This window comes from Pleurodeles waltl, chromosome 8 (genome assembly GCF_031143425.1).
Source record: "Pleurodeles waltl isolate 20211129_DDA chromosome 8, aPleWal1.hap1.20221129, whole genome shotgun sequence".
NCBI classification, from domain to species: Eukaryota; Metazoa; Chordata; class Amphibia; order Caudata; family Salamandridae; genus Pleurodeles; species Pleurodeles waltl.
Genome location: NC_090447.1, coordinates 1327333857 through 1327350408, shown reverse-complemented (window position 1 = coordinate 1327350408; position 16552 = coordinate 1327333857). Strand labels below are relative to the sequence as shown.

The 16552-nt window shown below is 42.7% G+C and overlaps 1 protein-coding gene across 1 annotated transcript in view; it reads left to right on the top strand.

Moving 5' to 3' along the window:
• ATM (ATM serine/threonine kinase) overlaps positions 1-16552 on the top strand; it is a 1319133-nt gene that overhangs the window by 368030 nt on the left and 934551 nt on the right. The window contains exons 18-20 of the mRNA XM_069202321.1: positions 7342-7541; positions 7629-7711; positions 7792-7947. Coding sequence (XP_069058422.1) covers positions 7342-7541; positions 7629-7711; positions 7792-7947 — 439 coding nt within the window. The remainder of the gene's footprint in view (positions 1-7341; positions 7542-7628; positions 7712-7791; positions 7948-16552) is intronic.

Genomic DNA, 16552 nt, shown 5'->3' with positions numbered 1-16552 from the left:
TCCAGACTGGTGTGTGTTTACTCTCGTGTTCTGCGGGGTGGTATCCAGGAGTGAGCTCTGTGCTGTCGGTGAGTTGGCTATGTCTCCTGCATTAATGAGTGGCTGAGGCCTTCAGGGCAGAAATGGTGGGATCTCAGGTGTCCGTCGCCACCATCCCCCATACGCCTGGGGGAACTGCGAAAGCGGGAGCCCAATTGAGGGGTCAGGAGTGGAGGGGGAAAAAGAGTGGAAAGAAGGGAGTGGGGGAAAGTAATGCCTGTTGACACTCTGTGCTTTAACAGGTGTAGTTGGCTTTTGGGAGAGTAGACCGATATTATGGTGTCTGACGTTTGTGGTGTCACTAGAGAGTGAGATTGTGAGACTCTGATGGAGACCTGTGTTTGTTCTTTTTCCTCGTCAATGACATCTGGTTGGGGTCCCACCTCTGCCGCCGCCTATAGGGCTCTTCTGCGGTCTGTGATGATATGTTCTAGATTGGGCAACGTGGTCGTTGCTGAGCAGACTGAGGACTTCGGCTTTGGTTTTCCCAGGTGTCGATCCTTAGAGGTGGGCAGGGGAAGGCTGAGAGGCCTTGGGCAGGATTGTGCTCAGGTGGCGTTCTGCCCAGTCTCATGTCTCCTTGGGGCTCATGAAGAAGGTAGTTGCTCCGTCCTTCATTGTTTTGAGTCAGACTGAATAAAATGATTACTGCTCTCCCAGTTGGCGCAGTTGCTTTTTTACTTCAAGAAAGGAAGGGGTTGGCACTGCATTACACGTGTATATTCTGGGAATAGCATAATTGTTGCGCCTTCCACTCGCAGGGGGCCTGCGTGTCTGGCAGCCCGAAGGATGGCTTCCCTGTTCTTGAAGTGCAGTAGTTTAGCTAACATGGGGCCGGGGGGTGTCCTAGGTGGTGGGCATCGGTTCGGCACTCTGTGTGCCCTACTCCAGGGAGTAAAAGTGTGAGAGTTCTGTGGCTGGGGTGAAGGATTTGAACCAGGTTTCTAAGTATTACTGTGATTTACTCCTGTTTTCCTGGTCGCTGGGGTGGGTTGTGGTACTTACCTTTGGGCTTTTGTAGTACTCCCAGCTCCCCTCTACACACTACACTTGCCTAGGTGGGGGACCGACTTTCGCATTCCACTTTCTTAGTATATGGTTTGTGCCCCCCCAGGCCCATTTTAACTATTGTGATTTTCACTATTTGCACTGTTTTCTCAATGTTTTTATGCCTGTTTCTGCATACTAGTGTAAACAATTTGTGTATTACTTACCTCCTGAGGGAGTATAGTCTCTGGTATTTTTAGTATAAAATACCTTTATTTTTGTAACACTGAATTTTCTTTCATGCGCGTAAGTACTAAGTGTGACTACAGTGATATTGCATGAGCTTTGCATGTCTCCTAGTTAAGCCTTGGCTGCTCTTCCACAGCTACCTCTAGAGAGCCTGGCTTCTAGACCTTGCGTACTCTACACTAATAAGGGATAACTGGACGTGGTTTTAAGGTGTAAGTACCATAGGTACCCACCACACACCAGGCAAGCCTCCTGCAATGGCTTTTCCACATCTTTGCTCATTGACTGATTGCCCATTAATGAGTTATTGTTCTCTGATGATAAACAATGACATGACAGAACATCAATTCCCATAATATGCATGTCAACCAGATGGCTTAGGATCAGCCTACTTATACTAGGTGATGTGAGTTTCACTTTCATTGTTAAGATCCATCCACTTTTGTCTGGGTACTTTTCAAAGCTCACTCCTTTTACCTCCTGCAACGTTACTCCTCTCAATGCCGGCACTGCATAAAAGAGGCCTAGGAGACAGGCTGGATTAAGGTGGTATTATAGACTAAATCGATGAACTCATAATGAAAAGTATCAACAGTAAAATCACTTTTTAACATGTTTTATACACTGCTCCTAATGTCCTTACCTTTATTACCACTTCCCCTATCATCTTCATATGAAAAGGTGTAGCTGCTGGATTATTTTGGCACTCCCATGTTCAGTGAAGTTGGCAGACATTTACTCTGGGAAGTTACATCATCAGGATTAATGTCTACACAGGTGGTGTTAGTGTTGTCCTTCACTGATTGTATCAAATTTTTCACTCTTAACAAGTAATTCTCTTTTCTGCATTGGTTGTTTTGACTCAGCCTGTTCTGTCTTGGATAACATACTCATTGTTTCTTCTTGTTCCATGGTGTTTTTTTTCTAGCTATCCTACTCACCTTTGCTTCAAAAACGGTACAGATAGTATTGATACCTTACTCACCATTAGATGTGCAAGTTTTATTTCTAGATTTATTTTTGTTTTTTCTCCCAAGGGCTAGTGTTGCACAGATCCCTACTTCTTGATCAAGCTTTGCTTTTGCGGTCTTCCCTGCTTCTTCTTTACCCTTGTCTGTAAACAACCACCTTAGCAAGTACACCAGAGAATCTCCTTCTTGCCCTGCTTTTCCCCTCATGTCTTTCCCACCTCTTTAGTTGATGTGGGCTCTGAATCGGCTACAGAATCCTTAGCTTTGATGGTATTTGTCTTTTCTTGAGCACTATTTGTTCTGGGGTAATTTAGTGAATTCTTATTACCCTTTCCACTTTTGCTACATAATGTGGCCACTATCTACTTTCAGCTAACGACTGATTTTGAAAAATCAAATCCATTGATGGTTCCTCTTATGCATTACTGCCCCCTGATGCAATGGTATTTGCATAGGTGAGTGGCTCCTTGATTTTGACCATGTTTGTTATAACATCTGTCTGTAGTGCTAAATCACTTTTAGCCCTGGTACTTGTTAGAGTTTGAAGTATCATTGTCAGGAGAAATGCAATGTGGTAATTTCCACTCAAGGATTTATTCATTAAAAGGAGCATAGGGGACAGCATTTTATATAGGGCATTCGGTGCCTCTTAAATGATAATTTCATTCCTAGGAGAGGTCAGTATGGGTTGATTGTAGCCAGGCATATCAGGAAGATTGAGTCGCCTGATTGTAACCCATACTACTGTCAGCAATTACTCTCAGGCAGCAATCATCGGGTTCACCATGCACTAGTACTTGAACTGTTTTTGTACATATTGTTCATCACTTCAACTTGACCAGCGCATTAGGGAGAGGAAAATCTAGCCTATCGGGGAAGGTAGCCAGTGGGAGAAGTTTGTTTAGTAACTTTCTTAAAATGTCCTCTTTTCTATCAATTTTGACTATCGTGTCAATTTTGACTTGACCCGTATAGTCAGCTATAGTACTCGACACCAGCTGATCCTGATGATAGTCTGATCTTCCTTATTCCGACAGCATGTTCGATTTCTCACCATTTAACTGCTCATTTTTTCTGTCACTTCTGACTTCTTAATTCCGTCATGTATTTATACTTTTTGTTTTATTCGTTTTATACATTTTGTTGACTTACCACACGTAGTCCGTCATTTACTTGAGCCAGATCATCAGATGTTGTAGTCTATCTTGCGGTTTGCCTCTGGGAAAGCGTGATTAGATTTGACCCAGGTTTTAATGCTGCAGGAGGCTCATCAGTTGGCTTCAGCTGGGTTGACAATTATAGCGCTGATCTTGTTGTCAATTTTTTCCCTTTGGAAGTGTAGCAATCAGACTAATATATACACTGAACAAGCTCTAAGAGGCCATTTGCTTATCCCTCGGCTTCTGTTTTCTACACAGTCACACGGTTCGCTGCTTTAAGAGGTCTATTTTAGTTTAGATTTAGGGCACTCATTTGACCACTTAGTATAGTTCGTATGTCTATAATTTGGTCTTAAGCACCTTCTATCAAACAACTCATAATGACGAGACCTCATGAACACCCTAAATTTGTCTCCTTGCACTCAACCTGGACACTTGAGTATTTTAACTGTTTTGCATTTTCAGTGCATTTCTCTAGGCTGCAACCTCAGTGCAGACAGATGCAAACTTCCCCAGCCCACATAGATGTAAACACAATGTGCGCAGATCGTAAAAGAACACAGGATGGCTGGGACCCCATTCCTTTGCAACGCTCTAAGACAGTATTACTATCCAGCGGACTAGCAAATGGACAGAACCAAGTAGACGGATTCTATGTAATTAAAACAATAGGTCCAGGTTTTACTTTACTTTTTGTTTTAAACTAATTTTATCAGATGATTCGTTGTTCCATTAATTTAGCAGCATTGATCCACCACCAAATCTGAGCTTTTCACAAAGAGATAAAGCACAAATTGTAAAAATGGCCTTGTAGAAAAAAGACATCAGGATGCCCTCTTAATTCAATATCTAGATTTTAACTGAAGTTATAGTTGAGGAATATGGACAAGTACCTTTGCTGAGTACCAGTAAGAACCAGGAGTCTAAATTAGCCCAAAATAATCCAGAGAAGCAACCCCGCTCCCCCTGTCAGTTGGTCCACACAGAGTATAGGGGCGATATAGCAGAATTAAGAATGCTCCATCAAGTCTCAAGGCAGGCTTTAATACCTAATTTACAGGTTGTAACATGTTCTAATACTATCATCCACTGTTGGGAGCATGTGACATGTAGATAAGGACAGAATGTGGTATGATCTAGAGGCTTCTTAGTTCTGCTTAAACTAAATAAGTCCTGGCCAGGTAAAATGGAACCAAGGAGAAACATCCACTATATGGGAAAGGCCGAGAGTCGCCTTCACGCCACAGAAGAAGCCCTACGAGGGCCTTCGCCATCTCCTTGCCTTGTTTTGCCTCAGAACAAGCCTCAGGCCCGCATCCACCCCCCTCCCAGAGACTGTCATTTCCCAACGCCGATGCAGCAATGCAGTGAACGGCTTCTGCAGCTTGTCAGCCTAATCAGATGAACAAATAAATCCATTATAATAACAATCTAATGTAACATTAATCTCACTGTATTCATTAAGCTCAAAATAATTGCAACATTGAACCATTACACAAGACATCTCATGGTTCTGTGCTCATACCAGAAATGCAGACAAACTCATGCAATCACATAAATTATATTTTTACAAAAAAAATCAAGTACATTTTCCTCTCTACAAAAATATAAACAACTAAGAAAGACATGGGACATTGTCATATTGCACCTATCTTCTCTTAAGGGAGCCTGATCCAGGCTCCTTCAAAAGAGAACCATGGCAAATGCCGGAGTCCAAACCAAGAAAAGTAAGATAGAGAAAGCAGGTCATACAGATAGCACTGTGGCTTACTTACATTTTTACTAGACATTTTGAGAACATTTTTTAAATAAATGGCTATGGAAAGAGTTACATTTTTTTCAATACTATTTCTTCTAAAACAGTTAAGGAAATTAGTTATGTTACCTCTAAACAAGCATCAATTCTGTATCTAATACATGCAGATAATATCACCATCTTGTAAAAATTAGACCAACTGGAATCTGGGGAAAGAGACAAAACACCAGCCATTCATTAGGTTGTGGGATTTAGTTTTTGTAAAATTCCATCACTTTGCTTTGTAAAGTATCATATAGCGAGTGTATTCATCCTTTAGCAGTCTGGCAGGTCAGTAATATCACAGTGAAGGCCAAGTGGGGTTTGCGCCTGAAGGACCATGTCAGCAGCATATCTAGTAGCTTTACCAAGCCTAAGTGTGCAGGAAAATATTTAGGTTTAGTGTTCGATATCATATCTGCCTGTTGAGTACTTGCTATAATATTAATATTCTTGCATTAATATTATAGCTAGTACTTCTGTTTTAGCCCAGAGTTTTTGAAAACTCGCTTTGGAAAGTGGTCTGTAATTGTATGCGAATCATGGTGTATTCCTGAACGAGTTGTATGTTTTTTTCGGAGAACTGGCTTATCTACATTGCAAAATTCTATTTTATAATTGACAAAAGATCAGTAGGGCATGGTTTCCTTTGTTTCTTTTATTAATATGTAAGACAAGACAGAAAAAATATATTTCACCTGTGGCCCAATATTATCTAACAAAGTTTACTTTAGAGAGTTAGCGATATTTCGAAGTGCATTAAGTGACATTTGCAAAAACGTTTACCATTGCATCCATCAAAACAGCCATTCTATATTTTTTAGGGTATTCCACTCACCATTTTTCCAGACTCTGACAAATAAACTTTCTTTGCACATATCTGGTATCAGAAAGCAGAGTGGGGTGGAAGAAAATTGAAGTGGCAGGATCTAGGCCTGTGCACTACGACTTTTTTTTTTTTTTTACAATAAACATTAAAGCATTTGTTGATTTGTTGTGTTTGCACTAGTGAAGCTGACAGCGATATTGTCAGGAACTGAATAAACTGATTCTTTTCAGTTTTAGAGCAGCATATTAGAAGAAAGAAGAAAGGTTCCTTTACAGACAGACTTGAATGCTAGAGCACAGCTTGTCCTCCAAAGTTTAAAAAATATAGAGAACATGGCAGTCCTTGCATGAACTTTCTGCTACAAGTGTAGAGGCGTTGCTCACTGAAGGAACAAAAGATTGAACGTGGATAGATCTTACTGGCCTTAAGTTGATGAGAGAGAGGGAGCAATATGTAAACCGCTGTTAATGATCTGTATAAACTGTTGTAGAATGTTATTTCTTTGTAACTTTGTAATTTGTTGTGTACACTTCTGGTGTACGGCCATATAAGTCCGTGGCTTTTCAGATAGTGCTGTTCTTTGAATGTTGGATTTCCCATAGACTGGAGTAATGAAGTACCCCCCATGTGGGGCACAAAAACCCTACTTTGTCAATGTTTGCTTACCTGGTGCAGCTGGTCACTATCTCCTCCTTCTCATAGTCGTGGTTAGCTTATGGTGTTGCACAACTTAGCGTTCTGCAATAGATGGACCACTCTAAAGTATCTATAGTGGGATTAGTGACAAGGGTTTATTGGTGGAGAGGGGTGTGACTGAAAGTTGTTAGGGCATCTAGAGGCCTAAAGGGATTAACTGGGTCCTGGGAGCAGCAGTAGACTGTTACTGCATTATGATGTAGAGAAAGGAGGTATTCACAATAATACCACTAAATTGGTATGATCAGGGCGTTCATTGGTCAACCTGAGTGATCTAGTGTCTTAAAATGAGTTTTAAATGGATAGAGTGCTGCAATGTGCCAAAACAACCCAATGTTCTGGCTTTTAGCTGAATTTTTGCTGCAAAACCTTTGTTGATAAGTGAACCTTACTTGTGTACATTGCAGAAAAGAATTACTAAGGAAATGTTGCAATGTGCTGAAATTGGAGTAAATGTGCATGTATGTGCCTTTTTAAGATGACCAGACTGATTTGTGACTAAACCTAGATAATTTAATTCTAAACTGTTGGTGCAATTTTTGGAACAAGTAAATACTCTTTCACATGTATTCTAACTGATCACATTTATTCTAACAACCAAACTGTTACTTGCAGTTGCTGTTAGCCCACTGGCAGAAGAAAACCTGACAAAGCATGACCTACTCCTTCTCGACACACTGAGGTTTTTGTGTATGTGTGTAACAGCCGCCCAACCACATTCTGTGTCTTTTCGAGCCCCAGACATAAGAAAGAAATTGCTATCTTTAGTGGACCTAAATGCAAAGGACTCTAGCAAGTCACTGCAACTGCACCTGGTCAGTATTTTGTGGCATGGAGCTAAGCTTATACTTTCATTAAGTATCATTTAACCTATAGAAGATTTTGTTTTCTTTTTACTGTAGTACTTCATCCTTCTGAAAGAACTTCCAATTGAAGAACATCAATTGCCAATAGAGGATGTCTTGATGCTTTTAAAACCTCTTCCGTAAGAAAACAATTATCATCCAAACTATTTAATTCATCCTGAGAGTGCTTTGTGTTAAAGGTATTTTGTCTCTATTGTAGTGAAGTGTGTTCTTTATATCGCCGGGACCAAGAAGTGTGTGCAGCCATATTAAATCATCTCCTACCATCTGTTAATGCATTGGCTCAAACTCAAGGTGAACCTGAAGACATGGAAGATGCCCAAGGACAGTTTCTTAAAGTCATGTATGCCTTTTGGTAAGTATTGGCTCCATTACACTTGCTTCATATAAACTCAATTGAGTGATTTAGTCATATGTTAGTAATTATAGAAGTTCGCTAATTTCCTGTTGCCAAGAGTTGAGGTCGAAAAATCTCATTTTCTATGGTTTTCTGTGAATAAACTGTATAGGATTCAATCTTCGATACAAAGCATCACATTTTCTGTAGGCTGGTACCCTATCTTGCTATCCCCAGAAACCGGCTCTGCATGGAGTGTGGTAAAGCATTATTCGAAGGCAAATGGAAGAAATTATTTCAGTGGCTCTTCATTTCCTGTGGCCTAAGTCTAGTTTCTGCTGTAATTGATTGCATTCTTCAGAGGAAACTGCAAAGTGAAACTAACTATAGCCTCCTCTTTTAGCTACTAGTAGAGAAATGCCTTCTTTTAAGTTCCTTGCTACCAACATAAGAGAAGTTAAAGTAGTTACATTTTGGAACACATTTAGTGCACCTTGATATCAGAGTAGTGGACATCTGCTGTAAAATATTGGAATATTATTTGGAGTAAATGACTCAAGGAATAACGATGATTAACCATTGATTTTTAACCTTAACTAGAAGCAGTGGCACAGAGTAGACAGGCTTAATTTAGGGCAATGAGTAAAGTATTTTGAAGTGCCAAAACAGTAATAAAGTAAAACATGCCTAGCAATGCAAATTCCAAAATGAATAGAGTATATTTAATTAACAAAATTACAACAAAGTGACAAAAAACAATAAGTGGAACTAGAGATGTGAATAAAGATTTAAGAGAAAATACACCAAAAAGCACGATGCAGTTTTGATATCGTATGGTCGCAGTGGACTGGGATCTATGCACATTTTCAGGTTGACTGCAGTGGAGCATGTGTCATATACAACAATCAGGGTCATCTTGGTCGTAGATCTTACCTCCTGACTTGGTCTTTTAAGTTCCAATCAAGTATGGGGAGAACACTTGGCTAACCTCCCAGGACCTAAGGGGAGGCACTTAGAGACTTACAGGGTGTCAGGCAGAGATCACCAGTCCAGTCCAGGGCCATTTGCCACTGGTCAGCTGGGTACTTCCAGGAAAAGGCATCTTTTGTGAAGCCACACAGGAGGAGGTCAGCCTTATGACATTTGCACTTCTTGGTCCTTGGTACAAAAGTGAGCATGTCCAGTACTTTACAGCTCTTCCCAGGTCACAGACAGCAGATCCTGTCTTCTTTTGATTTGCTACAGATATAGAAAATGTTGTGAAGAAGGAGCATGATGATACCACATTTATGCCTGATACTAGCTTGTGCGTCTGAATGACTGCTGACACCTTCCTAAACAATAGGGGAAATTTTCCCACTCCATTATCTACCTACTTTTGCAGTAGTTTCTGTTTACCTTACTGCAAAGAGGGCCAGCATGCATTGTGTCAGGACAAATCCAAGATGGTAAAGGTCTCTGGGCACATTAAACCCGGGCTCTGAGTCTGGTGTGTGAGTGGAGAGTATACTATGGTAATCCTAGTGGCCACTTACATCTGAAACTAAAAACTAGTTTGAAACAGGCACTGTACCCACAACAAACCTAGAGACACAATATTGGTCAATAAAAAAGCAGGGTCCTTCAGAAACCAGATAAGAATTGCTTTGGCATTGTGTTCTCTCCCTTTGAAGTGCTCCCAACGTTTTACGTACGGCTCAACAGACCTTTTAATCATGATTTGACACTGTGCTGTCACAAGGCCCACAGCTCCACCCTATTAATCCTGTTGAACTCAGAGGAGTCTTCTCTGCCCATTCAGGCCAGCATATTATTTTCTCCTGAGAGTCATTTTATACCTCTTTCACACGTATTCAGGCATAAGTACTGGCTGTGCTACTGTTGGTGATCTAATGCCTCCAGGAGCCTTAGGCAAGGAAAAAGTAACTTTCTAAAAGTTTGTTTCCTTAATATTGATTAAACATCTGAGTTCACCATTGAATTGGATCTTGAAGAACTATTGAAAATAGTTGTTTAACTCTTTATCTATCTGGTCCTATTCAGCATTAGTGGTTTAATCTATACTCTAGTTTTCTGCAAAGAACAGGTAGGCCTGCCATAGTGAAAATAGCTTTCTAGACCTTGTCACTTTGGGATATGCTAACATAATTTTTTTTTATTGGCTCAGGTACTAAGAACGAACACTACCCTGTGGGCTACAAGGTTTACGCAAGGGTGGGTTACTAATATTTAAAATAGAGGTTTTTAATCTGTCAAAATGGTTATTTTGACTGGTTGCACTGCAGGCTTACTGCTGCAGCTGCCAGGTTACTCAGTATAGGCTTAAAGACGTGGTTGCATTGCCAATGTAGAGGATGGCACAGTAGGTACTGCAGTTCACTAGGGGCACTTAATTTGCAGACCATGTGTACACTTTATACACCGCATACTATAATCTTCCAGGCAAATTCAATATACCTATTAGTAATTGGCCTATTCACCGATTTCAACCATGTTTTGAGATGGAGCACACACAGGCAGTTTTCTGTTGTTTAGCAGTGATAAGGTGCTCACAGTGGGTCTAGGAAAGGTTAACAAATCTGCAGTAACCTCACAGAAAAGACAGATTTCCTACATCTGTCATGTAAACAAAAGAGTGAGGTCAGAGTGAATGACTGACATTGGTAAGAATGTAGTACACAAAAAAGTATCAAAGAGCCTGAAGGCACCTTTGGGAATTCAGGGTTGTATGTCACTATCTGAGGAGCAAGACATGGAGGTAAATCATGATTGTTTTTTATTTCACCAAATCCTATGTGAAGTTATTCCTTTAAAGGAACTGATGCCCTCACCCACTTCCAGTGGCCTGCTTCATTATCAAGTACATCTGTATTGCCAATGTTTTAAGTGTGTAGCACTTGACAGGGTGGAGATTTAGTTATTTTCTTTTTTGATACATCATCACAAGGTGTTTTTTTACAGCTGGCTTGTGTTCCAGTAGAGGAAAACCCATATGGTTTATAGTGATTCATATATGGTCACAGAGGTAAAATATGAATATGCATGGGAAGAGGTTAATACATTACTTTAATTTTATTGTTAGTCTTTTCTTTGCATACTAAAAATCAGTGATCCTAAGAGATCTCTGTGATGCAGGCTCTGTCAGTCAATATGGGTCTGCCGTTACTCAGCCTAAAACTGGTCAGTGGCTGCATGCATCAGGAGTGGTCCCTGTCTTACGGACATTCTAACTAAGAATCAATTTCTATAAGGTAGCAAATAAAGTGAAGAAAAGATAACACATTTTCTCAGATGTTCACTTAGTAGTGTAGACATGTTGAACGAAGACAACACAATTCACAATAAGGTGTTATCCATCTCATCCGATCCATCCTCTAGTGCAGTTGCATCACCCATATAAATACCACGATCTTTCAGCAGTGAATATGTGTGACTGAAGTGCCCTATACAGAAACATCCTGTGTTCCTCAGGACTGCACACACCTCACCCATTGTCACTGCATAAACTGGTGTCAGGAATAACCATTCTTAATGCTAGTATAATTGGGTAGCGGATACCTAACATAATTTTACCCCTCACTGCACAATCCTAAGAAACATTTTTAATAAAATTGTCACCACTGCCCCCTTTAAAAATAAATACACTTGCGTTATAGCCAGTCTCAGGATGTATTGCCAGTCTTTGTTCATTTTGCAGCTACCCCTCCTTTGGGGGAAATTGTGGCATTGTAGGAAAGCACCCATTTCGGCATGGTTAGCCCCCACATTTTGCCTGGTATTTGATGTGATTTCAACTGAAAGTCACTTGGTTCCTGCTAACTAGGCACCTAGTGCCAGATATTGTTTCCAAAAATTGTACTCTTGTAGAAGGTCCCTAAGGGCTGCAGTATGTATTGTGCCACCCTCAGGGACACTCCACCAAACGCACACAGTGCTGCCATCGCACACTGGGTATCTTGGTGTAGACAAAAGTGAAAACACCACCCGTCACACATCCCCATGTGCCAAGTCCCCTACCACTGCATATGTCATTTGTAAGCCACCCCTACAGAAGGTCATTCAACCCTAAGGCAGGGTGCGCTATAACACATGTGAGGGCATATTTGCATGAGCAGGTATGCCCCTGCTTTGTCTTTGTCGATTCTTATTGATAGTAAGTGATTTGGAAGGCCGTTTTAGATATGTGTGCTGGACACTGGTCAGTACGAGTTCCCCAGTTACTTGATGGCTTCATTGAAACTAGGGATGTTTGGTTTCAAACATCTCGTATTATTAAACCCTCACTGAATCCAATGACAGATTTATTAATACATGCACCCAGAGGACACCTCAGAGGTGCCCCCTGCAAAACGTACCACCTCCTGTGGGCACTGACTCCAGTACAACCACCTGAAGACAAGAGTTTTGGCCCCCTGAGGTGAGAGCCAGTGCTATCGATGGTTCAGAACAAAGGCCTACTCTGCACAGAGGTGTTAACTCCTATCAGGCAGTATGGACTTTCCATGGCGGGGAGCCTCAAAGGCCTTGCCACCTTTGAAATGCAACCCAGGCCTCTCCAAATGGTGGAGGAGGCCAACACCCAGCTCCTGATCCCACTTTTAGTGGTGAAATTAGGAGGAGTGCCCAGTTCATGCCAGTCCCACCTCCAGGGTGGACGAGCTGAAGTGGACACTACTTTTTAAATTCCTCCATCTTGAATCGAAGAAATTAGGCCAATAGGGTTAGGTCTATGCCACTTCCCAAAGGAAGTGTTCAATGGAAGTGTGTAGTCATCCTCAAGATGAGTAGCCCATTGGCTACCACCTGGCATTCGCTGTAACACCCCTAAATTCAGTATTTAAGTTGCTGCCCTGAACACTAGAATCAGATTCCTCTCCACCTAAGAAGAGCCTGACACCATGAAGTTGCACCTGCAGAGAAGAATGAAGACATTATCCCCACGTCCATCGGCCTGTCTGCAGCCTTCAAAGAACCTGCACAAGGTGACGACTTGTCTTGCAGCCCAGCAATCTCCAAAACATTGGTAGGACTGCCTGCTTTCAATAAAGAACAAGAACTCCCATGGACAACGCACATGTTCAGAAGAAACCATCTCCAAAGAAGCAGTTGACTGCCTGAGGAACCGCAAAACCACCGTCTGGAACCACCTCTGCACCCGACACCCCTGACCCAAGTCAAACTGGCCCACCAGTCCAGTGAAGGTTCCCCAGTGCTTCTGACCAAGAGTCCACCATGGGCTGACCCCTGCTGGACTCTGCAGCGACACCTGCAGCCTAAATCTGAGAACACCCCCTGACTGCGACCTGCCTGGTACTCTGTTTCCGACACCCAAAGACACCCCTGCACCCAGAGCCCCTGGGCCTTGCGGAGCTGAACCCTCGGTGTCCCTACGACCCCTGCCATCTCAAATTACCTGGACGGCTGTGGGTTGACCTCTCCCGGCCTCATGGCCAGAGAATACAGTCCATTTCTGAAAGTCATCTCCTCGGTTGAATAACATTGGGTGCCCAACGATGTGTTGGCACTCTGCACCCAGCTGCCTCTGTGCTGCTGAAGGTGTACGTTTGGTACTGCCTTGTGCCCCCCCCCCCATCCCCACCCCTTTGTACTTAACTCAGCTCCAGAAGATCAGCCCTTCACCTAGCTTAACTCACTTGTAAGTACTTCAGTGGATATCCCCTGTCTCCATTGGATAGCACTCTATGCCCGACACCGTGTTGACACTCTTCAGCCAGCTGCCCCGCTTGTACTTACCTAGGAACAGTGCGTCAACATCTCTCCCCTCCCCCGTTCTCCATTGATTAGCTTTGGGCATGGAATCAAACTTCAACCTCTGCATCCAGCTGCCTCTGTGCCGCAGTGGGTGCACTCTTATTACCATTTTGAACCTTGCCCAGAGCTATCTTAAACCCCTGAGGATTGAGATTGTAAATTGTGTACTTACCTGTGAAACTGCTTTCTTGTTTTCCGGTTACCATTCAAGACTCTGAAAATTGCACTGTGTTTTTTGAAAAAGCTAAGTATTTTTGATTTAAAAACTGTTTACCTTATAGCGAAGTTCTTTGGTTTAAAGCATATATAAAACAACTGTTATTTTTCTAAATTGGTCTTGGGTTTATTCTTTGAGTGTGTGTCTCCTTTATTGCCTCTGTGAGTACAACAAATGCTTAACATGACTCCCTGATAAGCCTAACTGCTTGCCCACACTACCACAAAAAGAGCACTAGACATATCTATATTTGCCTCTGCAAACCTACCTTTGGGGTTCCACTGGACTCTGCACAGTGTGCTTCCTTTTAGTGCAGTATATAGAGAGCCAGCTTCCTACAAGAGGTTAACAAAACAATATAATAGCTTTGGTACCGTCACCTTCATAGCTAAGGCCAAGCAGCCAGCCACCAACAGACAAAGGGTGACCCAGAACTTTACTTGGGCCCCCAGCACTGTTATCACCCTCAGTTGGTTCCCTTCTAGCAAATCATGGTGGGATCAGTAAATGTGGATGCCCAGATACCAGAAAATATGTGCACCCAGTTGAATCGTTCCAGGAGGCAAGGCATTTGGGTAGGAGAATGCCTTTGATTTTGCATGGTTGACCCACAGGCCAGACAGATCCCCAAATAGTTGGAGGGTTCTGGCTATGGGTGTAATGTCCAAGGTCATGTCATGGGTATTTGTATGCATTTCGTCCACGTAAAAGGAGGCGGCGTGTGACTGGCGCTTACATGTGATGTCCCATCCTGCCCCTTCTTGGCACAACCTTTGCACGAGTGGTTTCATAGCCAGTACAAACAGTAATGGTGACAGTGGACAACCCTGACATGTGCCTTGGGATATTGTGAAGAGATTTGTGCGGCTGTTCTACCTTTGGCCATTGGATGGACATAAAGGACTTTTACCCAAGTAAAAAGGCAGCCGGAATATTACATTTCTGTAATACGGAGAATAGTATTCCCATTCCAGTGAGTCAAAAGCTTCCTGTAAGACTAATGAGAAACAACCTGCATTAGGGAAGGAACTACGTGCTATTTCCATGATTTGATACTCTCCTGATATTCACGGAACTACTCCGATGGGGAACACATCCACTCTGATCAGTATGTACCAGATCCGGAAGCGAGGGCAGCAACCTCTGGGCCAGCACCTTGCTGAGGATTTTGTAATCTGAGGTCAGGAGAGACATTGGTCTATAAGAGTGCAAGTCTTGAGGGGCTTGGCCATGTTTTAACAGGGAAGTGACAAGGGCCTGACCAGACGTAGATGGCAATGCACCACCCTCTAGAGCAGCTTGGTACCATTTCTCGAACCAAGGGACTAAACTTGTGGCAAACGTAGAATAGAATTCTATGGGCAGTCCCTCCACATCTGGAGCTTTATTGTGTACCATCTCTTTAATGGCCGCATGCAATTCTTCTGTTGTAATAGGAGCCGCCAGTGCTGCTCGCACCTCTCCTGGGGTCTGTGGGAGTCTTAAGTCACCTAGGTACCTATTTTGGAGTGCAGGAGATGTGTGGGGCTGGCCTTATATAGATTGCAATAGAAAGCCCGGAAAACTTCATTAACTGCCCTGTGCGTAGTACAGTTTGCCTCTATAATCAAGATAATGTTTAGGATTGGAATATGGGACCTTGGGGGCTGTATCATGTGTTCCAAAAGTGTACCAGTCCTGTCTCCATCAGAATGAATGCTCTGTGTAGGTTGTATAGTCTAACACTCTCAGCTGCTCAAGAGTTCCTGCGTGCTATATTCTAACTTTCTGTAGTTCTGCCAAGCGAATAGGGTCATTTATTGTCTCTTGTTCGGGAACGCCCATGTGGTTCTCAATTTGGACCAGTTTTGTTAGATTGGAGTGCCTGGTTCTCGAGGCTTGAGCCATGAACACCCCTTTGATTACTATCTTAAATGCCTTACAGTCCAGCAGTGGTGTCAAGGCCATACCCTCAAAGGTAGTGCCAAGAGTATTCTGAACATAGTGTTTTCTAAAAGGGGGACGGCTGCATATGCCATGTTGGGACCAGTAAAGGGACTCAGCCCCAAGCCAGTACCAACTCCAGTGGGTTACGGTTCGAGAATGTTTCCCCAAGTAAGTCATATCAGTAAATAGTCCTGTCATGTGTGCTGGGCAGAGGTTTTATCCAGTCGGCCGTGTAAGCCGTGTGGGGGGCTGGAGGGTGGAAGAGGTATTCTTACATACCTATATTCTTGCATACCTTATATAGGCCTGAGGCCCATATGGGGACAATTAGGAGAGGGTTCATTGTTCTAAATATCAAATGCGGGATAATGATGGGGAGGTGTAGGAAAGTGCCTCTTTTGACATGGTCACCCCTACACTTATGTCAGCCAGGGGCCAGTGAGATAGCCAGTTCTTAAGGGCTTGTGCCCGTCTAGCTGAGCTAGTATTAGGCAAGGGGGGTGGGCCAGGTCTATGGAAATATCAGTACTGCATTCAAATCCTCAGCTGTGAATCAGGGAGGGATGTGACCAATCTACCAGGACTGCCAGGACTACACTGCAGAAACACATCTTGCTCACTATTGGGGGGCGTATACACTAAGACCACCATAACCCTATCCAATTGACCCTGGACAAAAAAAACAGCCCTTTGTGTTGATTTTGGTGG